The following is a 24591-nucleotide window of genomic DNA, read 5'->3' on the forward strand; positions in this document are numbered from 1 at the left end:
GTTCGTGATTGTTTCCCCTTTTACCCTCCATACAAATCCTGAAATTAAGCTAATATATACCATTATCAGCTGCAAAGAGCAAATTCAACAGTTTTATACTTTTTAACTCCCGGCAGGAGATTAAGACTCATTTTTCCTTAATGTGGAAAGGGTAGTAACTTAAATGGATTTCCCTACAGTTTTTGCCAAAGGATTAACCAGTTTATTATTATTTTTCACATTTTTACATTGGTTCTAAAACATAACATTTTATGTTTTTGTTGATGGCAATTCTTGTTACAGTGTTCAAAAACATTTCTCGAGTGAAGCTGTGGGGTAGAATAAAAAGTTTTTATTTTTATTTTTTATAGACTATATTTATGATTGCAGGAGCCCCAGCTAAATTTGAATTTTAGATAAATAATAAATTATGTCAAAATACTTACACTAAATATTCCATACAAGTACTATATACTTGTATTAAAAATTAATCATTTCTCCAAAGTTCAAATTTAACTGATGTCTTGTATTTTTTAAATCTAATTCTGACAACTCTGTTCATTTGGATGATGAAGCTGAATCTTTGGGGGATTTTTTTGTATTTGCACAGGTGATGATGAGCAGAGTGACTGGTTTTATGAAAAGGAGTCAGGGGGAGCGTGTGGCATCACTGGAGTCGTGCCGTGGTGGGAAAAGGAAGACCCCACCGAGCTAGACAAAAATTTACCAGATCCCGTCTTTGAAAGTATCTTAACTGGTTCTTTCCCCCTTATGTCGCATCCCGGAAGAAGAGGTCAGTAGCACTTCCTAACGGGTGGGTACAGTGGGCCTATAGTCACTCTAGGAATTACTGAAAGAGGAGAGGCTAAAATGGACGTGAAAGAATCTAAACACAAGATGCTGTGAGGAACGTGTTGACCAGTAATTCAGCTACTACACATGCTTTCAGATTATTAGGAAAGTTGACTTTTGTCCTAGGCCCATCGTGAAAATGTTGAAATGATAGAAAGGGAAAGAAAAGCACTGGATAAATACCCTGATGCTTAAGTAGTCAATAGTTGTGTGTGGACCACATTAGAACCCTACCTGGCATTGCTTCAGATGTTTTCAGTGTGGGTTTTGCCCTTTCCCCACTACTATTCAAGATGTTTCCTCCCTCCAACTGATTTTTTGAATTCTGTAATTGATAGGATCTTTCTCTCCAATGATCATAGACTCGCCTAAATTGAGTCCTTTGATTTTCCAGGTTTCCAAGCTAGACTCAGTCGCCTTCATGGAATGCCTCCCAAGAATATTAAAAAATCTGGAGGGACCCCTGCTTCAATGGTAGGCATGCTTTTTTGTTTAATTTTTGTCATGTTTGGAAATGTATCCATTTCTATGGAATAAAAAGCGACATCCTCATCCTTTATGCATATTCTAATGTTATACTCAAAAATAATCCATTTTTTTGTAGGCTACAAACTGGACCAGTGAGATTCCCCTATAAACCAAATCTTCTAATGCTAATAAATTAGTTACGTTTTGAACATCTGGGGAATGACATTCGAGGGAACCTGGCTCCTGTCCTCTTCCCCTGGAGGAATATCATTGAAGTGAGAGCCTCTTTGATGAAAAGATGGGGCTGTTTTTGCTGGAGGACTGGTATTCTTCCTTTAGTCAGAAGTGAACCTGGTGGGGAAAGCTTTCTAGGGATCTAGGTTGACCCAGGGTGGGTAGAAACTACTGTACATTTTATATATTTTTCTCTTTTAATGATTTTTTTCTTACATTGAAACCATTTATGTATCACTTGCTTTGCCAAACTGCTAACAAAAGCTAGAAAATTAAAAACGTCCAGATATCACATAAGTATTCCTTAATGTTTATATTGTGACTGGTTAAGTACTAATTTTTACATTACCTGACTGTTGTAAATAAAAAAAAAAAAAAACGCAATGCATTAACCCTTATGGTTCATTTTTAGAGACATCCTATATAGAACCAGCATTATTTAAAACATTTGCATTTTACTCAGGGTATTTTAACAAGGGCTAAGATGAGTAGTAGGTAAGGTTGCTAATTTTTGCTGGAGCTTGTATGTTGTTTAAGTTTTTTTCTACTTGGATAATCTGCTCTGTATTGCCAACTCATTGTATTTTATACTGTAGTTTTCATTGTACTGCAAAAATCATCCTAGTTTTAATCTAGCCACAGTGATAACTAGTCTGTGCTAGTAGAATCATTTACTATTACCTTTTAATTATGTGCTTTGTCTGATACCTGGAACCAATTAAAATGATCATTTTAGCTTAGAGCTTATTGAAATCATGTGAAAGCTGATATTTCAACAAGACTGTATGCCTGAATCATTTTGTCATGTCTAAAAGTGAGAGCTGCTTGCACATCCTTAGAATGACAGACCATGTGTGTCACTGTGAGTGTCAGACATACTTGCATGAGCTCATTTTCACCAAGCAGAGGGGAAATGTAACATTGCTATTGATAGTATAATTTAGACACTATACTACGTTCAAGCCATTTGAGTTCTTCAAAATGGTTATATTAAAATGATTCATATTTTTCGTAAGTTCCGATAATTGAAAACTGTGATTTAATACATGTATTTTTATATTATTGTATGGATTAATTGTTGATTCAGAATTTAATGGCTAACTTAAATATGATTGGAAAAGAAACTTAAAGTCGACATTTCCTTTACCTAAAGTTATTACAGTCTGAAGGATTTCAGCAATGGTAGTAAGCAGGAATGTGTGATGTCTTTTAGATTGCTTTTCTAAACTGGAGAGATTAAAAATGATCAAGTACAACTTTGAGTCTCTTTACGTTTTCATATTTAAAGTGATATTTTAGTGGTACAGTAATGTGGTGTTTGGTAATTGTAAGTAAGCTTTTTTTGTGCTATGTCCCTTGCAGTGAAAATTCATGTGTTGTTTTTTTTTTTGTTGTTGTTCTTGTTGTTTGTTTTTGTGCTTTTCTGACTTACATAAATGCTTTTATTTTGTATAATGACTGTCTTGTGGATCTGAATACGTCCCTTTAAAACCTTGGCCTATGAACTTTGCCTTACCCATCATGAACCTAGATAAATGCTATCTAGTTCTTGGTTCAGTTTTACCTATTTTTATTTTTGGTTCACTGCTTGCTTGAGCATAGCTGGGATTTGTAGCCCATTTTCTAGGCTTATTGCAATCTCACTGTGGTATTTTATAGAAGCTATTACAACTGATAGGCTAGCTTCATGGTATTGATGATACATGGTCTAACCATAGTAAAAGCTGCCTTCCCTCTCTAAATTGTAAAATGGTGATTAAGTTTCACTTGATGGAGATATACTACATATGTGTGTTTATCATGGAACTAGTGCATTAGGCCATAAACGCTTTTCCTGCTCTATGTTTTTTGTGTTCAAACTTTTACTAAAGACAATGGGCTTTTTCAGGTTTTCTTTCATTCAACCCTGAATTGTCCTTGTTTGGATTTTTAAGTACTGTAATTTTTTTTTTTTCAATAAAATATCTGACTTGGGCAAGAAAGGTAAGAGTTCCAATTTGTGCTGATATTTTTAAATTCCTGTGCTGAGTTTTTTTGTTGCTGTCGACCATACTGTCTATATTATTTCCAATAATCCAGTTTTAAAAATCATAACCTCACAAAACAGTCATCTTCACATAGTACCTGTGATATCCAGTCATAAGAAATGAAATTTAACTCCTTAGACTTTCACATTGGAGAGCCAGATTTCTTTTAAGACATCTGTTTTCTGAGCAAAGTCAAACACATGTAGCTATGACCCATCAAACAGAACGACAACAAAGGGTTTCTTCTTCTTAAGCAGATGAGTGATGACTGCAAAATATAATGATGGTCTTTGAAGGACATGACAGAAGGAGAATCTTTTACTGAAATCTCAATGCAAACATTGTTGGTGGGGGGGAAGTTTTCAATTTAATTTTTCATGATTCGCCATAGTTCTCTTCTGTAAAATGGCTGCAGACATTGAATTAGCAAACACTGAACCGTTGCTCCTAAGGGCAAAACAGGGTTAGGTTCCCGTGATCACATTTTCATCAGGTGGTCAGTACATAACCTTGTTTGATGTATGTTTGTGTTTTAAAACCTTTTTAAATACATATTGTTGATTCATTAACATTGAACACTCAGCCAACAGCCCTGTAACTAACTCACGCCTGAACAGAGTTTATCTCATACACTCATTTCGTCCATGAGGTACACACGGCCTTCTTGCGCTTGGGAAACCAGAGAGCTCAGCAGCACTGGGCCTGGGGGCATTTACAGCAGTGACTCACCAACAGAAAGCACGGAAGTGTGAAGAACATGACACTAAATAAACCACAAAGAGATCACTTGTTTAGGGCATTAGAGCTGAAACAAGAAGGTAGAGTGGGGCCTTACTGACCTCAGTGGGGAAGGAATGCGTACGTGCATCAGTGACTCAAAGTTTTCACTGCTCTGCTCATGTCTGTGGATGACCACGAATGTGCTACCAGTATTGATTTGGGGGTTTACAAATGAATGTTAGCAAGTATGCAAATTTGCAGCCGTGGAACCAGGAAAGAGGAATGAGGATTGACTATTTAGTCGTGTAGAGAGCCAAGTGGTACTATAGAAAATAAATAGGTTTTCAAGTCAGACCTTTGTGAATGAATCCCCACTTTGGTTGTTCTTTTGACTTGTAATTACAGTTTGAACCTCGTTTTCTCTTTCTGTTAAATCGAGACAATAGTTACTTTGCAGAAATGTTATGAGGATTAAATGAGGTTATGTTTACGTAACACGTCCAGCATCATCTCTGTCACATTAGTGTATATTGAATAAATGATAGGTACTATTATTATTAGATATACTGTACATAGAAGCTCAGGATTTAGAGAACATTTGTATCATGGGTCAAAGTGCAGAATTTTAGACTTTAAAACATTTCATGTTTTATACATAATACGCCTTAATATTTAAACTCCTTTACATTGCAGGCTTCTCGGTTTCTTTCATACCTCATTTATTTTTGAGCCAGCCCTTGTCTTTAATGTGGTCTCTGAGGAATAATTTTGAATGAATTTTAGATTGACAGCTACTGTATTAAATATCAAAACTTAATCGCAAACTAAAAACAATTCTAAACACGTCTTCCTCTCCCCCCGCCCCAGTTATTAAGCTATTCATTGGTAGAAAGACCTATCCTGTTTAGGAGGTTTTGGTCCCGAGTTACCTGATTTTTAAAAATAATTTGGCTACCTACATGAGGGGTGAATGTAGACAGAGTTCTGAGAATTTCCTGTTGAGAGGAATTTACTATGCTACCCTTCTCACAGAATACAGCACCAGCTAACCAGCCTCTAATAGTCACATCTTTTAGGAGACGTAAGCAAATGATGATTCCAGGGGATATCCTGGGGCTATTATCCAGAATTTGTGCTAAGTACAATTCAGAATAATACTCCTCAGAATAATGATCCACCCCAGAACCAGCTTGGGGTACTGTCCTTCCGAAGTGATACCAGTTAACCTGAGTTCAGCGCAGCGTTTCAGTTGGCTGGGATATCCTACTCCTAAACACCCTAATTAATGTTTTCTGCAGGTGGTTTAGTTTATTCTTTTTTTTTAAACTGAGGCTCTTTCAACAGGTATTACATTTATCTAAGTTAGCATTCAAATTCAGTAGTCTATTTAAAGATCTGGAAGTAAATGGTTCCATTTAAAATATAGTACCTGAAATCCAACATAAATATTACCTACGGGTTATAGGAGTCTATCTAAAAGTTTTGTAATTGTTTCCAGTTTTGTGTATGGTTCCCATGAGAAAAAAGGTTTCCGGCGATGGTGTTACTTATTCTGTCAAAGGAAACGACTCTGATTTAATTGACTTTTCATTTGTACATGTTTATCTAGTTTAAATATCTGAGAAAAATGTGAACATCAATCCTTAATCTAAATTGCTATGCTGTGCAAGTAAGCATACTGTTTATAGTCAACAGCACAATAGCTTGTATCTGTTCAGAATCTTGAGTCAGTTCATTCTACAAGAGAAAATTAATTTTGTGTATTTTTTTCTCTTCTATAAAGTCACAAACGGCCACATTTCATGAATTGTATATTGATAATGATAATGATATTATAGTGATTTACTCTGTAGATCTTGTTCAACCTTTGTTTTATTGTTTTGTAGGACACTAGACTAGGAATATTCAGTCTGATTTATAGCTTGTCCAACAGAAAACCATTTTAAGTGGTTTTGTTTTAAGTAAGGGAACTAGATAGACATTTCTCTTAGGCTACTCTGAGATAAAAGAGAACTTTCATAACAGAAAACAAATCTAAAATGATTTTTAAGAATACACATGGCATATGTCCTCAACTGTAATTTGACCATGGGCTAGCTAGTTATCTAATGTTTTTCAATGGAATTAAATCACTAAATGCTTAATTATAATCTCTGCGAACTGGTATTTATATCTTTAAAGCATTTTTGCAGAATGCTTTATATTCTGCAGAATATAAGAAGAATATATATTTAGAATTCTTTATATTCTACATATATATTATATGGTATATGTTCTATTACTATGTATGTTAATAATTTAGTTTTCACCTTACCTTGAAATCAGCTTAAGATCCACATTTCATGCTAGAAACTGATATTTTTTCTGAGAACTTATTTTGAGATAAAGTAGGTTTTGTATCATAGAAAAGTACCACTTAATAACATTGTAATGAATATTGCTTTTACAAAAGATGTCTTAATAGTATCTCTTAATAGATGTAAAATTCTCTTTTTATGTCATTCACAACTTTATAGTTCATATTATGTAAATTTAATATCCATAATTGACATTTGAAAATATGAATCTAACAATTTTTCATTGTTTCAATAAAAACTATCAATATTAATATTGATATTTAGTCTTACTGTATTATACTTTATTAAAAGTGGAATAGATACATATACAAATTTAAGTAGTATAGCTATATAGTAATATATTCATGTATTCATTGAAGAAGTGTTTGAATGCTCATTCTGTTTTTACCATAGGCTAATTGATATACAGAAGCATGCCAGTGGAACAGAGTTCTTGTTTATACCAATTAGCCTATGGTCAGACTGGTTAAAGCTGCAGTTCCCAGGAAGCTATTGACAGCATTAAGTGAGGACTTACTTGTATACCAGGACTCTAAGCTCTCTACCTAGTCCCCCAGTAGATGAGATCCATAGTCGACTGAACCCCTATGTTTTACTGGACCTGATATTCTGATCCACTTTGGGGTAGTATCCATTCATTCAACAAATACTTATTGAGTCTCTACCATATGCTAGACACTGTCTAGACCTTGGGGGTTACTATGGTGAACAAGACAGACAAGCTTTCCTGGACCTTACATTTTAGTGAGTAAAAATAAATTTGGTTGGGCGGGAGAGGGTGAGTATGTGAATAAAAATGGCCACGGGGAAAATTAAATAGGGTCATCTGATAGAGAATTACAGAACATGAAGGTGATTGGAGAGAATGTGATTTGCAGGCTGGGATAATTTTCCACCTTGGCTGATCTAGTGCTTCCTTCTCCTTGCTTTTGTAACAACATGGGGAAAGAAACAAGGATATTATGCATTACTCTAACCTGTTCATTCAAGAAGTTGGAAGAGGTCCTAGATATCTCTCCTGATTCCTGACGAGGTTGAGCACAGCTTTTAATGTCACTGTAGGTAGGCCTGCAAATGGCAAAAGAATGTCACTTTTGTTTATAAAGTACAGTATTACTGCTTTTTTTGAATTTTTTTTTTAATTAAAAATTTGCAGGTGCCAAATATTTATATAGTATTTTTTATTTTCCCTCTTTCATGTAATCATAATGAATGTCATGATATTTAATATTACAATATGGTAATAGTTAATCTGCTTTCATGGCTACTTACTTACATATTGTACAGGGCAGCCAGTCTTACGTTTTTTGAAATGCATGAAATGCCCTACTGGCTTTTCATTTTTTTCAATTTGGTAATGCATACAAATTCTTAGGTCACTCCGTTGTAAAGAAATGCCTGTTTTAAGATTTTTGTGTGTGTGTGTGGAAATGATCCATAGACTTTTTAATGAATCTCTTTTAAAACATTGCATTTGCAAATGTGAGGTTTTTAAAAAAATGTTTTTAATAAAGATTTTCCTTCCCCCTAAAAAACTTTGGTATCCCTAGAAATCTTTAAAATATGTTCTAAAATGCTCTTTTTTAGAAATTAAGAGCATTGACTGGTAACCATTTGACGCCACAGATAGAGACTGAAGACCCCTTATCCTTGCTACACTTTAAAATGGTGGTGACATTGCTAGCGGCCCGTTAGTATTCTTTTTTTTTTTTTCCCATCAAAATCGAGGAAACAGAAATGCTGCAAACATTTCACTTTTTTCGAAGCATCAACTCTGGTTTCCTGCCTTTTATGTTGCTGATAGGATTATTCTGATGGTCTATAAAACTCAGTTTTCTAATTTGCCTTCAGATATGTCAGATACATAATATCAGAAAAGTTCAAAATCAATGATGGGTAGAACACTTCCAAATAATATTTAACAAGTGCTTTCTATAGCGAAGTCACCTGCATATCCTCCAACTGAAGGTCAATCTGAACAACTGAGAATGCTCGCAGACACCCTCTAAATAAAAGGGGTTCCCTGTACTACAGTTAGCAGATGCCAACCAGGTGGTGGTTGTCTGTCATCCGGGCAGAGGGACCCTGACAAAACAAAGATATATGCCAACAGGTATTTATACATATTTTAAGCCAATAAAAACTTGTAACATTTTTGTTGGGAAACCACAATTGCCTGAAACATCGACCAGTACTTAACGGGGGGAATAAAGCAGAGGTTTGATGATTTCTTTGTATACTGAAGACGTGATGACTTGTGCTAGGAACAGTATAAACACCATCCTTCTCTTAGAACTTCGCTTTTAAATCTGCTAATTGGTTAGAGACAGTTCCCTATTACAGTGTTCCAGCTCAGCGCAGTTCTGTACTTGGCAGCTGTGTTTATCTTTAAGTTGCAATATTATTTTGATAACATTTAACAGTATGTCCTTGGTCTTTTAGAGGTCTTTCAGATTTGTATAGATTTTGAAGTATGTAGTCTAGAAATAACTTCTTTAAAAACTACAGTCTTTAAAAACAAAACAATAAAAGCGGTCAAATATATGGTGATGGAAAGAGAACTGACTGCGTCGTGAGCCCACAATGTGATATATATATATAGATGATGTATTACAGAATTGTACACCTGAAACCTATGTAACTTTACTAACCATTGTCACCCCAATAAACTTTAATTTAAAAAAATACGAAACTAAACATTAGTGACATTTTATCTCATTCTATCACATTTACATATATCTTTGGTAGACTCCTTCTAATTTTCGATCCACAATATTTTTAAAGGAGGATTTTATATCATTTTTGGATGAATGAATAAGTGTATGTTCCATTTGATGCAGAAACTTAATGTCTTGCTCGATGGTGTTTTCAGCCGTAGATGTCTTGGTTCAGTCGTACACATGTGTAATGAAAGCATATGGTGTCTTCATTGTGGGAAGGGCTGGGAACACAAAATGAGGAAGATACGCCTTTGTCCTCCATTACCTTCCGGTTTGGTTAGTAAAAACTCATTAGGAAAGGGAGAGAGAAGAGACCTAACATTTGTTAAGGGAAGCACGGATAGTTTTATGTGTTGTCTCTGTGTTCCTCCACTGCATATCTAGGCTGTCTGAATCTTAATTTATTTATCTGTCATATTAGCTCTTTTTTTCTAATTTCATCTATCACTGCCCAAAGTTAGTTACTCATAAGCTTACGTTTTTTAAAACTTTTATTAAATTTAGTGGGGTGGCGTTGGTTAGTAAAATTATATAGATTTCAAGTGTACAGTTCTAGAATACATCATCTACATATTGCATTGTGTGTGCACCAGACACAGCCCGTTCTCCTTCCGTGAGCTGACATTCTGATAGCACAGTAATCTCCTCCCTCGTCTCTCTTTCATCTGGTTTTCCTCCCCTCTTATCCAAATCACAGGAAATCTCCAAGTAAACATTTTTAAAACATGGTTGTGCCCTGGGCAGAAACTGGTTGTCACCGCCTTTGTCACAAAACCCAGGTTCGTTCCAGTCTGCCTTCGGCGCTCACCTCTGACCTATAACACTGCACCCCGTTCCTGTGTGCTCTACTCCCCCACCCCTTCAGCAGCTTCCCCATATTCAGCCATAGTCATTCATCCTATACCCTGGCTCCCAACAGCGCAGCCCTCTTCTTACTGTTAGCGTTACATCCCTCAAGGAACACGTGCTATACCGTTTTTCTTTAAAACCTTCCCCAACTCTTCACACTTGAGAGATCACTCCATCTCCTGAAATGGCATTGCACCTACTGTCTCTGCCATTCCTCCGTCATTGGTGGGCACCTTTCTATTTTAGACTGTTACCGATCTGCTTGTGTGTGTTGTATTCCGGAGCACACGTAGCCCCCAGTGATAGGAGTCCAGATGCTAGCACCTGGTACACGCTCCATCATATTTAAAATGTCGAAAGGAAGTTACTGGGAATATTACCCGGTTTTTTAGGTGGTTTGCCTGCACTAGTTATACCTCCAGTGCAACCTTAAGTACATCCTTTCCTACATATCAGTGTCTAAGTTCTTCATTGTTTGTAATTTGTTCTTTTACGTCTTTCACGATGTGACAGCCAGTAAGATTGCACTGGAGAGAGCCCCAGAAGCTGACGGGATGCTTCGTGTGCAGACGCAGGGCTTGCTCATTTTTGGGTTGAGGGGATGTTTCAGCGTTGCTCTCCATAGGGATTTCCTGTGAAATAATCTCCTGATAAGGAATCCCCTGCCTCAAGGCCCATGGGGTGGGCGGTGGGATAGTGTTTGAGTCCACTTGCCACCGTTCAGATTGCAAAGCAGAGGACGGAGGACGGAGCCTTCCGTGTGCAGACGTCCATTGAAGTGCCTTGATTTCAGTGAGGCTATCTTATAATAGGTGGCCCATAGGTACAACTCCATTCTAGTTTAACATTGTCATAGGATAAACTTTGAGCTGCTCTTCTTTGATTGTCTTTTTAGTGGGGCTTTGGGAGGGAGCTAAAATGTGTTTGATCGGTGGGTTATGTTTACTGGGACGTCCAACCTACTGTCCTTTTACTTTTCGTTTTAAAAAAAAGTTAATAGATACACAGGCTGTAAAGGTCAAACTGGACAAGAAGTATCCAGGGAACTACACCCATTCTTCACGTACCCACCTGTGCAAATGTAGCATTTATTACTCAGCACCTTGGATTTTTTATACTTTAAACAAAAATGGCTCAGAGACTGTAAATGATACTTATTCACTCATTTGTTTGGCTGTGTGATACTTCATTATAGTATATTACTAAACAATTTATTTCTCATTATCAGCTTTCATCTCACGTAACTAGTATTAAAGGACATAAATATTTGGTTACCATTAGTTAACAATTATTGAGTTCTTATTTGCCAGGTGGCAGGCATTCTGATCTCTTTGTGTATTGTAATTCATTTAATGTTCCAAAAAAGCCTACTGGGGTAAATATTGTTTTCCTTTCCATCTTATAAATTTGGAAACAGAGACAATGGCTTAAATGACTTGTTCAAGGTCATAGCTAGTAATTTGTAGTGTCAGGATTTAAACTCTGGCCCTATGGCTCACTCCCCAAGTTCTTACCCTAGCTATATACCCTCCCCGTCAAGGGTAAAAATTATATTTCCACTTGATTTTTAATATGTAGAAAATCATACCGGCCTGATGGCCCACTAACAAACATCTCAGCCACATAGTTTGGTCAATTTAATGACTATATTGGACAAATCGTTATTCTGTTTGGTTGATCAAGTTAAATCTACTTCATTGGGTATGTCTTCATCGTGTAAATATGCTGTCAACTCTCCGTATCCTTCTTCCTCATCTACGTTCTCTCTCCTATCCTTTGATACCTGTTGATTTAACTGTTTAGGTCCTGCTGACACATAAATCTTTTTTTCCTCAAATTTATTACAAGGTAAATTTTTCTGTTAGGTTTTTGTGATATCCAAAAAGGTTAGTGACAGTAGTAAATCTTTAAATAGCATTTAATATTTTGTAAAGAACAGCTTATAGTCTTCAAACATCCTGTGCTACAAAAATTACTGTAATTACTATTTGATGGATTCACAGAGATTTTCAAAGACGTAGCATCATTTAGAAGGATCAGACCCAGGACTTCTGACTCCAATCCTTTTACAAATAAAAATTTTCAAAAGTTGTACTCTTCTGTATTTTTAGCTGGAGCTGAAATGATTTTCCTTTTTTGAAATGTTAATTTTGGAAAATACCACAAGACTTGAAATTTAAATTTTTTGTCAACTTGTAAAAGTTGTCCATTGCAAAACTGGATGGGGTTCTCATTTTAAGGAAAGATTCAGGAGTTTTTATTGTTGAATTCTTACTTCACCCTTTTAAATTTGTTGCATAGTGTACTGAAAAAATTCATTCATATTACAAATTTAACACCAGCCTTTTTTATATTTATTAATATCACATTTCCCTAATCCTACTTCCTCATATAACTTCTTAAAACACTAGTACCTGCCCAGCCTTTGTAATTGACTGTTTATAGGAAACACCAATTAATCTAACTCATTCCTTGATTGAACATAATGTCAGTCATCCTGTTTTCTAAAAAAAATTATTGTACATATTGTATGTATTACTAATCCATTATAAATACATTGTTTAATGAATCATACGTGTATGTTTGTTATTGAAATACCTTTACTTTCCATTGGAATGCTTCTGAAAGGAACTGGCTATCTAGCTGACGGGATGGGTTTTCTTTCCTTCTAATTTTCCCAATATATAACTCCCAACTCCACAGTGTGGCACCGTGAAGGGCAAGAAGGGCAAAGCAGACACTTTATGAAAAAAGAGGCCTTTACACTCACGCACACATACACACGGATACACACATTTTCTTTTTAGATTGTCTTATTTCTGGTAGGTAATCTTTGATTTCATTTAGACACTATGAGGACATACACTTATTTTCACAACAGTCATAATCATAAACTTTGTTAAAAGTGAATTAAGATATGAATATGTATGAAGAAATTAGATGTTCTAACCATGAATATATAGCATCAATGTGTCTTGAGTGAGTTACAGACTTTACTCATTTCTGGGCCATTTGTTTTAAATATAGATTAAATGTAGATAATTACTCATTTGACAGGTTACTTTATTACTTTGATATATCTCAGAGAGCCGCATGCAGTTATAGTGTGATTATTGTAATAATTTGGATTCATTAATAACTAAAATTAACATTTCATGAACATTAAAATTTTAAAATTGAAATTCGATTTTGTTTAAAGTCAGTTTTCTGGCAGTTATTTTGATTTAATAACAGAGTGTACTTTTTGATTGCAGTTTTTAATTATTTTTAAGCTCACATGTAAATATAAAAATGTTTATAATTATTCCAAATTATTGTTAGAAATACTAACTTCTGTAGGTTAATCAGTTCATTTTGTCTTATGTCTCACTTTATGAAAAAATTATGAGTTAAATTTATTTGTTGGGAGCAAATGTGCATCACAAAATGTACTAAACTTAAATTTTATTTTTACATTTACGGGGCACTTAGCCAAATAGCTAGCACATTTAGATGTTCAATAATTGTTTTCCATTATAACGCTAATACTTCATCTTGCCATTTAATGTGGTTTAGATAGATATTAAATGGTTAAACTGCTTAGAAATTATTTGCACACTCATTAACATTTGTTACTTGAGGGAAGAAAATTAAACATTTCTAATCAAAGTATGTTTTAATCTAGATTTTTATTTGATTTTCTTGTTTTTCAATAAGGATCCCGTGTTTCTGGTTCAAAGTGATTTTTACCTGCTCTTTTAGGTTAACACAGTTCTTTGGAAAAGCAGATCTATTCTGGCTATGTAATGCATTTTATTTAATTTTATAGTTTTTATGATATCATATATTAGAGATTGCCAAAAATACAGAAAAATTTTAGAGAACATTTTTGGATTTGATGGATTACCACTCTTGAAAGGGAAACAAAACACTAAATATTTCTAATCCCGCATTATTTACCGCATGGGTGGTTAAATGCTACTTTAAGCCTCATAAAATTAAAAGGGAGAAATCTGCCAACTGTAGCAGGAATTGGATTTAGGAAGAGTGGTACAGAGCCAAAATATTGCTACAGAATTAAATGTCAAAAATCTTCTTTAATAGTAGATATATAGTTCACAGTGCCTGGTTATGATTAATACATTTAATCTAAATCACTGAAAGTTGCACTCTCCTTTTCCATAAAATACAATAGGACACAAATCAGTTTTACTGTAGATGGATAACAATTGGAAAATAATGCATCTTCCCGCCCAATAAATTGTCAGTTATACCTTTTAACTAAAATCAATTCATCTTTCCAAAATTTATTGCAATTTCTAATAATAAATCTCCTCAAATGTTTATTCATTTGGTTTTTGATACATTTGTGCCACTTTTGCTATGGTCTAATGTTTTCTCTTTTGATTCATTGTAAATTAGAAAATCTATTTTGAGTCAGTTTTCTAGTTAAGAAGTTAAAATCTATAACCTAGCACCTTTTTCACTCTCCTTTGTACATATTAATACCCTTGAACTTGAACTTAAATGCAATCCAGTGAATTCTTTTCAGAAGGAGATTAAAAGACTTTTCAGTGTAACTTCTTGAGTAAGGGCCAGATTCACAAAGCAAGCACTTAGGAGGGTGTTAGATGATTGTTGCTATAGATCCATTTTTGAATCAAAATAAGGGAAGAGAGATACATGGGGTAGGGCTGCTATAGCATGTATTTATTACCAAGAAGAATAGATACCCAAAAAGTGGCATTAAAAGGAAGCACAAATAATCAACTCTATTCTAGGTCTTCCCCTTATTAATCTCCAGATACATTTTTAAATCTCTCTATATATACATTTTCAGATTATTCTTTTTTAAAGTATTCTAAGTGTGAAATCAGATTGGTTTTTCACATACACTATGACTTAGAATGTAGTCATGATTATGTTTTCATTTAGTATGTGACACATGAGCGTTTCTCATTCTTCATACACTTAATATTATCATTAGACTTAAATTACGTTTTTTCAAATACTGTATGGTGAACACTGACTCTTGTCATTTTAATTTTATACGTTTCTTCATTTATTCCACAGTGAAGTCAAATTGGTATCCCTTTTTTCCACCTCCATCTACACTGCACTATTATGTAAAATTTAAGAATGAAAGTGAGAATCATTTTACTGCCCCACAGATTTAATTAAAAATGTGTTTTCAGTCAACATGTTCTAAGACTTGGTTAAGTCTACACATTTTATGTCATCTATAATTCTAAAATTGATTTTTAGAATGGATACTATTAGAAATGAAAAGGACATTAATTTGAATCAAACCTGTAACTCAGAGGCAAGTTTGTGCCACTGCTAATATAGAGGTTGCCAAAAAAATGTATACACATTTTAAGATAATCTCATAAATCTCTTATATACCCCTGGTATATAAGATGCTATATGGTTACTTTAGCAGTTAAGAATGGTAATCTGTATGGCCAGAAGAGCCAAAATAGAATTCATTAGTTGGGCTAACTACAGTGAAGAAATCATGTTTTCAAAGGCAAAGATCAGACATGAATTACAGGTCTTCTTCATCTAAAAATAGTGCTTCTTTCTTTTGAAGCTGTCAACGTATTAATTTTTTTGATCTATGGATTCTTTAATATAAAGTATATTACTCATTTGTACTTCAAAATTAATTTCTATATGAACAAATTATAGATTTTAATGAATTTAGCTAGCTGTAAAAACTTTAAAAGTAATCTCTGATTTATGTGTACTTCCTAATTTGATTTCCCCATCACATTAAATATGAAAGTAAATCAAATCATGCTCTTTTAAATAAAAATAAAAAAAAGATAAACTGAATGCATATGCCTTTCTTTTAAAATACTGAAAACAGATTTTAGTGGTATTGCCCTGGTGGTTTTATAAACTGCTTAATGATACAGTGTCAATTTATCACTTAAGTGTTTAGGTGTTTTTATTACTGTCAGTTATAAAGACTTTTTAACAATAACTAAAATGTCACCTTTGCATGGTAGTGTTCAGTTTTGTGATGGACAACAGGTTTGTCACACAACCCTTTCAAAGGAGGAAGTTAAGTTTCTGAGAGGAAATTAAGTTTCTGAGAATAACTCGTAAGAGCCAGAGCCATGGTCTGCTACTTCCTGGTCCAGTGTACTTTTCTGTTTTCCTCGCCGGCCTCTCTCTAACATTTCTAGTCGAATATGAATTCATCTGAGAGACTGAATTTTTATTAATGTTTTTAACTGTTGGTTTAGGAGTCGCCAGGTAAAATTTATTACTTTCAAGCAAAATGAATGTTTTTAAGGGGGTCAAGTAATGATCGATACATTTTTTTCTCTGACTCTCTAGTTCAGTCTCTTGGCTATTGACAGAACCTACCTGTTCTCCTTGTTCCGTCTTTCTCTACTTTGTCTCACACCATCGTGAACTCGCCTCAAATTCTAATGTGATCCTTGTCACCCATTTGACTTCTAACTTTATTAGTGCCTCCCCTTGGTTTACCAAATAAAATATAAACTCTTTTTCTCCCTGTTCTAGGTCTTTGCTGTTAGGATTTCAACTTATTTTCCAATCTTCGTATCCTAATGCTCCCCAGGTGATGCATCCTGAGTATGCCTTGCACTTTTCAGCCTCTGTCACTTTACTCCTACTATTTTTATCATTTGAAACATCACACTTCATGTCAGTCTGTGGAAATCGTGCCCACTCATCAAAATATATTTTAGTTAGAACCTTATCTGAAAACTTCCCTGCTGCCAGAAGGCATCTCTCCTAGCCTTCAGAGACCTCACTCTCACCACTTCATTACAAAAGAGTTTTAGCCACTTTTGGTGTAGTGCAAGCAAAAAGCATGGGACTAGAAATCAGAATAACTTCTCCCAGATCTATGATTTACTGGCTGTGTGACCTTGAAGGAATACTTTTTGAGTTTACTTTTCCTCATGCCTAAAATTGGGATAATGAAAGCTAAGATGAAATAAGGTATGTAATCAGACTTTGTAAACTATAAGGGAACTATTAGTACTCATTTACTCCAGGAAGTCCAAAGCAGTAATGCCTTCAGGGGACCAGGCAGATAATATATCGAGTGCCTTGGTGTTCAGGATGTAGCTGCACCCTAAAAGGGCATTTCCTAGCTGAAGGTATTCAAGTTCTCTTGTGATGTCAGCCGACAGTAGTGTATGACTGTTAACCTGTCTCAGAATTCACGATTTTAGGAGGTTGTAATCCATTTCACTGGTTATGTACAGTGGTGTACATGAATGATGATACTGAGTGAAGAATAAAGAACCATCAAGAAGGTATTACTGAGTTTAAAATTTGCAAGCTATGTCATTTTATTTTTTCACTTTTAGTTCATTTTGAAAAGCACTTAGTTATATGATTGGAATTTTTCTGAGAATGTCACATTTGAATGATGTCTTATGGTTCAGTTAAGTTTTAATAGAGAAAATGCTTCATTTAAAAAAAATCAGCCCTTTGAATGAAGAGATCATGCTGATAATTATAATAATAAGGTGTGAAAACACAACCGTATGCTTAAAATAATTGTTCCCATTGAAAGAGCGCTCTAATAGGTAGACCAGTACTCTTATTTTCCGATGTGCTGTCATTGGACCCAGTGCTATTCAGATATCAGATTTAAATAACTGTTATCAGTTGTCCTTTGCAATTGAGTCTTTGGCTGTGCTGCTGAGAAGACACTAAGTTAGTTCTACTGCCAAGACAGTAGCTGTCTTTCATTGATTTATCTTTTCCATGCTCTTCTAATTCCTTTAAGACTCCTCTCTGTCATCCTCTTCCTAGGTCACCATTGAAATCCTAGCTCTAATGATTCCTCAGCCTTATCTTTCTCAGCTCTGCTCTTCAGCATTTGTCACTTTAGCACCTTCCTGTTAGAACACCCTCCTTGGTTTCTCTTTATTGTACTTTTCTCAGCGTTCTCCTTCCTCTGTAACTGCTTCTTGCCACTCTGACTGTTTTAATGCCTTGTCTTCCCCTATATCTTAAAGAGTTGCATTCTGATGTTTGTTTTGTATTTGTTTTTAATCAGGTCTCTTACATCTATACGTCTTGTTTTGCTGTAGCAATGTTTGATCTTTACCCTCTGCAAAAGGCAACTAGGTGTTTATCTTTAGCTCCATGTACCCTCTAGCCCATGGTTCTTGGTATTTTCTCCATCCCAGTATACCTGAGAGATAATAACACATTATTACCGCCATATAGTGATTCACTCAGGTAGCAAATCTTAACCATGGGTAGGAGTCAGAGCTAAGTCCCGTCACTTCTACAGTACGGAACAGCATGTGTAGTTTGAAACTCCTGCCGAGGTAGTTCTGATAGATGACCCGTGGTCATGTCCCTTCTGCTCATGTCAATCTCTGTTTTTTTCCTTCTTTTAAGAATCACTCTTCCACCCTCAGAACATGTCAACTTCTTTCTGCTCATTTCCATGAGGTTGTAATTAATTTGATTTGACTTGATATTCCATTCCTTATTGGCTCTTTTAAAACTTGCCCAAATATTCAATTGAAGAAGACATAGCTGATATAAAATAGCTCTTATTTTGATCATATTTAAAATGAAAATCATCATTGGGTTGAAGAACAAAAAGGTACTGAGATTTGCTAGGGACCAGGTACTTTGCTGAGGTCTGGAAGTCCAGAAGTAATGAATGACCCATGCATGTCCTTACTCTTGAGGAGCCTAGTCAGTCGTTTGGGAAATACAGACTAACGCACGGCTAAAAACCGTTGTAAGGACCAGAACAGAGGCCTAAACCAGTTGCACTATTAAGATCAGAAGAAAAAGAACGATCACTCCTACTAAGGGCGTATCAAAAAAGGGTATTTGAGCTGTGTCTTTGACTGATTTTTTTCCACAAAGCAAAGGAAGGGTAGTATTATATAGTAGAAAGATCAGGAGATTTGGAATTAAAAGGAGCTTGATTTGAGGTGCTGCTCTTACACAATCTTAGGCAAACTTACTTTGATCTGTCATCTGTCTCCATCATTTAATCTCTTTCCCTCACATGACCTTCTCTCTTTCCTTCATAGCATTTACCATATCTGACTTTTCTTTTTCTTGTCTAGCGTCTCCAACTGCTAACGTAAGCTTCTTGGGGCAGAGACCCTCATCTGTCTTGTTCACCTCTCTCCTCGGTGCCTAGAACAGTGCCTGACTCATCATAGGAACTCAGTGTGTTAGTGAGAATATTAAATGCGTGAAGATGGGATTCTTGTGAAGATTAATGTAGATTTGTTTCTTGATAGTCCTTTTGTGAGCAAACATAGGTCATCCCATTCTAAGTGCTTAAATCCAGCATTAACTGAAGATAAAAGAGTTGTAAACATGCCTGGCGAGCTTAAGAAATATTGAATATTCAGGTAGGTGTTAAATTTAAGGTACATGGACAATAACGTCAGGACTTCTGACAAGGACCACAATACACTAATTTTCTTTATCCTTCTTCAGACTTGAACATTCTCTTCTCCAACCTTTCAGTTTTATAAACCTATAAATTAGAACTTTGTATTAATATATACAGTATTTGTTTAGATCTCAAGGCTTATCAGATTCTGGCTTACCATTTCATCTTACGTTTCATAGTTTGCTTATAGAATCATTTTTCTTCAAGTATGGATTTAGAAGTATTTTAGTGAAGTTCTAAAACTGATAAATTCACTCTTTTTAACCTGAAACTGGATTCATTTCACCCTTATTTATGAAAACTAGTTTTTTGCATATATATATATATACATATATGTATATATGTATATATGTATGTGTGTGTGTGTGTGTGTGTGTGTGTGTGTGTGTATATATATATATATATATATATATATATATATATATATATATATTTTGTTTTTCCTTTTCTGGATTAAATGATTTTTCTCAACATTTGGAGATACTCTATTACTGTCTTCTGGCATTAGCTGCTGCTACTAAGAAATCTGTTCTCAGACTAATGATAGATAATGTGGTTTTTTCCTCCTTTAGCTGATTTTTTTGTGTGGATATGCTATAGTTTCACAACTTTATATGTAAACATAAATTTATTTACTTTGCTTTTATGTTGTCTTCCCTATGTCTGGTAATTCCTGTCTTTAACCAGTTCTTAAAAAAAAAAATAGCTCTTATGTAAACACTGCCTCTTGTTTATTATCTTCCATCTTTCTGGGATTCCAGACAGACATATGTTGTAATTTCTCATTTTATTCTCAATGTTTGTTAACTTTTTTTTTTTTTGTAGTTTACATTTCATTGTCTTTTTGTGTTGCATTGTAGGTAATTTCTATAGCTTTGTCTTCTAGTTAAATAATTATTTTTATCTGTGCCTAATCTGCTATTTAATACATTTATTCTGTTAATGGGAGTAATGTAATACTTGCAATAATTATTTATGAGATGTTCATCTTTTACTGAATTTTACCCAAGAAGGAGTTTACAAACTCTAAAATTCTAATGCATAATACTTTTTATCATAAGGTTAGCTATCCTTACAATGAATGGTGTATTTCTGTTGTAGTATAAACTCTGCAACCCTAGTTGCCCATATTAATCACAGTTAAGTATACTTTTTACTCAAATGTCAGTTGAAAGTAAGGCACTGAATGAGTAACTGCGCTAGTCATTTAAATTGTTCACGTTCTCTCGTTTTACTGTTTTGCTGTCTAGTTATGCTGTGAATTGCTTACACGCTTGCCACCTTCTTCTGGTCTTTAATAAGACACAATTTAATCCATTGTCACTAGCTCCACAATATTTTGATGTTAAGCCTTCATTTTTTAGCTTATATGTATACACACACACACACACACACACACACACACACACACACATATATACTGGGGGGGTGCCAAAAAAATGTATACACATGACTTGTATTCATCTTTTGTTATTGGTATACATTGAATATTACAATTTTAATACAGTTTTTTCCCCTTCTTAAAATGTGTATACATTTTTTTGGCACCCTCTGTGTATATAAACTTATTTTTACCCAATATTACAACTGGGTAATTTGCTTTTTTATAAGTAAAATTGTGGTGTTGCCTTTTCTGTAATTCATTTTTTTGTGTTTATTGCCTGAATACTTTTCTCTTCTTATGACTTTTTATAATGTTATTAATTGAAAAAAAATGTAAACAAATTTACCATGTCCAGAGAATGCTCGTATGTGGAGTCGATCTTTATATTCATTGTTATTCTCAAAAGCATTTTGACATTATTGTTTTATGATGGCCGTTAGAAAATATTTATGAAAATGCTTTATAAAAATACTTGGTACAAAATTTAATTATGTTATTATTTGTATTAATTTATGTAGTGCTTTTCTCCCAAAGAGTGTCAAGCCTTTTACAAACATTTCTTCAACTTTGTCTTTTCTGTGGCAGTTGAAGAAAAGGAGCCAGGGGCAATGGAACAGGAAGAGGGTAGTGAAGAGGAGGAGGGATATGAAAGAAAGAAGTAGGGGAAAATGAACAATGGCAAATTCAAATAATAATGCCCAACCCAGTTAAGGCCACTCGTGTCAACGTTTTAAATATATTTCACATGCCCTTTACTCATTACTTCCTGATTTCCACCCCTCAGATACCTCAGATACCTCAGATATTTTTTGACAGAAGTACAAATGATCAATGTAGGAAAGGAAATTTGACCTTAAGCTGAAGAAATAGATGCCATATTTGTGAAAGTTGTGTTTTTATGCTTTTAATACTTAAGACCGTTCCTCTGTAAAGCCCTTCAGAGCTAGGCATGTGTGTTCACCTGTCATGTCACAAGAGACACACTCTCCCACACATCCCAATGAGAAATGAGGAGAGTCAAAAATCTCTCCAACTCTGGCCTCATCTAGCAGCTAGTCGTGTCATGAATTGGAATGAGCACGGGGCGTCGGAGTCAGCACGAAGCCCAGCAACTCATTAACTACACGGAGAGGTGTTAAGTCCTCAACCTCTTCCCGCTTTAGTTTCTCCTCTTGTCTTTGTCTTACAACTTGTCATTTATCGAGGACCTTTTTATGCAAGGTCCTAAGCTGGGTGTTCATAATTATTTCTTGTTGCTCATCTGGAAAATGAACGTTTTGAAATCAGTGGTTTCTAAGATGCTTCGGCAGTTTGTTCCCCTGAAGACCAATAAAGACATTTAAAAGGTAAAGACCAGAAAAACAGACTGTGAAGGTAGAAATCCTTTCCAGCAAGCCTAGAGCAGTGCTTCTTCACATTAGTCTCCAGATAGGTCTTGGAGGATGGTGGGGTGGATCTTGTTAAAACATAAATTCTAATTCAGAAATCTTGGGTGGGGCTTGACAGTTTGCATTTCTCACTAGCTCCTAGATAAGGCCACCGCTGGGGGTCTGAGGACCACTCTTTTAAGTAGCAAAGTTTAAGAGGATAAGTTGGGGAAGGGAAAGATTTTAGTGGAGAAGGATGATAAGAGTAAAAGGAGAAAAACCACAGCAGGCAGTTATACACATTATAATGAGAAATGATATTAATCAGATGTGAAAAGCAGATCTCTTTGAGATAATTGGGGAAATTTGGCTATGATCATATACGCTTTCTAACCCTTTATTTGATGTAGACTTTTTTCCTGAAGTATAACATTTCCCCTTTAACTTTCAAATTTGTAAGTTGAAAGGTTATCTTATTAGTGATCAGAGTTATGAATATTTTTTAGCCTTTTCATAGTATCTCATAGGCATTATATGTAAGATAGGGACGTGGGGATAGTCCCAATTTATTTAAATTCAAGATGGTTTAGATTTATGGAGTCATTTACAAAATTAAACTTGTGAACATATAATAAATTCATTTAAGGTGATAAAGTTAAACTTGTGTGTGTCTGCGGAAGTGTCTCTTTCTTTCCTAAATGGAGCACATTTTGTTCCCTGAAAATGTGTGTGATAGTAAGACTATTGTAGCAAAAATGATTGAGATGCTTTTACACTTTTTTTTTTGTACTCAAAATCTGTTGTGTATTTTATACTTTCAAAACGTCTTAATAACCACATAGGGCTGATGGCTACCATATTGGACAGCACGGTTAAGGCTTCTGTCTGCATAGAAAATTACTAAGATTAGGGGGTACCCTCATTTTTTGTTTGTTTGTTTTTTCTTATTGCATTTGGAAAGATCGTAATAGCTTGTGAGTTGTATATAAAAATAAGACTTTTTGTAAACAGCAGATAGGTGGTGCCCTGGTTGCAGGCTTTGATGGATTCTCAGTGAAATTCAGCTCATCTGGTGCTTCAGTAAATTTTGTGAAGATTGCCTTACATATGCCATAAAAAGTAAAACTTTTAACGATAAAAATTCAATATTTGGCATTCACTCTTACATGTTGGTTAGCCCTAATATTATGTCTCAACATTCAAACTCTTGTGATTTTTATATGTGAGGTGCATAGATTTACTGCTGCAGTCTAAACATTTTTAAATTAAAATATATCTTTCATTCTGATTTATTGATTTACACATCTCTGTGTCAATATTAAGTCAAGTGAATTTTTCAATAAGTTGAAAAGATCTGGCAGGGCAAGTTAAATTTATTAGATTTGCTAGAGGTTTTTTTCTTGCCTAGGTTTGGGCATCTCTGCTTTTCTATTCTTCCTTAGAATTTTACTTGTAAAATAGTATTAAAATTTTAATAACACTTTCTCATGTCTCTTAGTATTTTTTTGCGATTTTTCTCTTGAATGAATTGCCATTGGAAACCATGTCATTTCTCATTACATTCTTGGCATTCCTTGCCGTTGTTTTTTAAAACGATATATTTTTAGTTTTCTTATATTATTATTGTTTATAATAATATAAGTAACATGTATTATTGTTTGAATTTTATATATAATAACATATATTATTGTTTGAATTTTATTTGAATCATAAAACTAAGTCATATTTCTTCATATGCTTTTTTATAAATTTTAAGTTTAGGAGAATTTATACCTTTTAAAAAATCAGACTGAAGTAAAGTTACCTCACTCAGTTCACTGGAAATGAAAAGAAAAGTTTCATGAGGGTAGCAAAATTTTAGGCATAATTCACCATAATTTCTAAGTGTGCATATAATAAAGCATTTACTTTTTGATATTATAAGTGAAATTCTTGTTTACATATTTTGACTAACTCAGAATATCAGTTATCCTGATGACTGATATAGGATGAGAGGGTCACTCATTCTATAGTCACACCCTAAGGAGACAGAAATTGGTAGCATCATGTGATATTAACCCAAGTTCACTGATATATTCATTAGATTTTAATTTCATACTGATATTTTACACTGGCATGAAATACTCGTATCTATTATATATTTTACCACCTCAAGTTGACTTTAAAAGACAAAGGCTATAAATAAATATGCTTAATATCAAAATATGTGAGTTGCGTGATAAGAA

The 24591-nt window shown here is 34.5% G+C and overlaps 1 protein-coding gene across 2 annotated transcripts in view; it reads left to right on the forward strand.

Moving 5' to 3' along the window:
- The window catches only part of GPATCH2 (G-patch domain containing 2), a 146945-nt gene that overhangs the window by 17047 nt on the left and 105307 nt on the right, over window positions 1-24591 (forward strand). The window contains exons 4-6 of one of the 2 annotated variants that reach the window (XM_019743087.2): window positions 590-772; window positions 1226-1305; window positions 1436-3515. In XM_019743087.2, coding sequence (XP_019598646.1) covers window positions 590-772; window positions 1226-1305; window positions 1436-1468 — 296 coding nt within the window. In that variant the 3' untranslated portion in view covers window positions 1469-3515. Of the gene's footprint in view, window positions 1-589; window positions 773-1225; window positions 1306-1435; window positions 3516-24591 lie in introns of those variants that run through there. The other variant, XM_019743007.2, reaches the window with a different exon arrangement.

Source organism: Rhinolophus sinicus, linkage group LG12, assembly GCF_036562045.2.
Source record: "Rhinolophus sinicus isolate RSC01 linkage group LG12, ASM3656204v1, whole genome shotgun sequence".
NCBI classification, from domain to species: domain Eukaryota; kingdom Metazoa; phylum Chordata; class Mammalia; order Chiroptera; family Rhinolophidae; genus Rhinolophus; species Rhinolophus sinicus.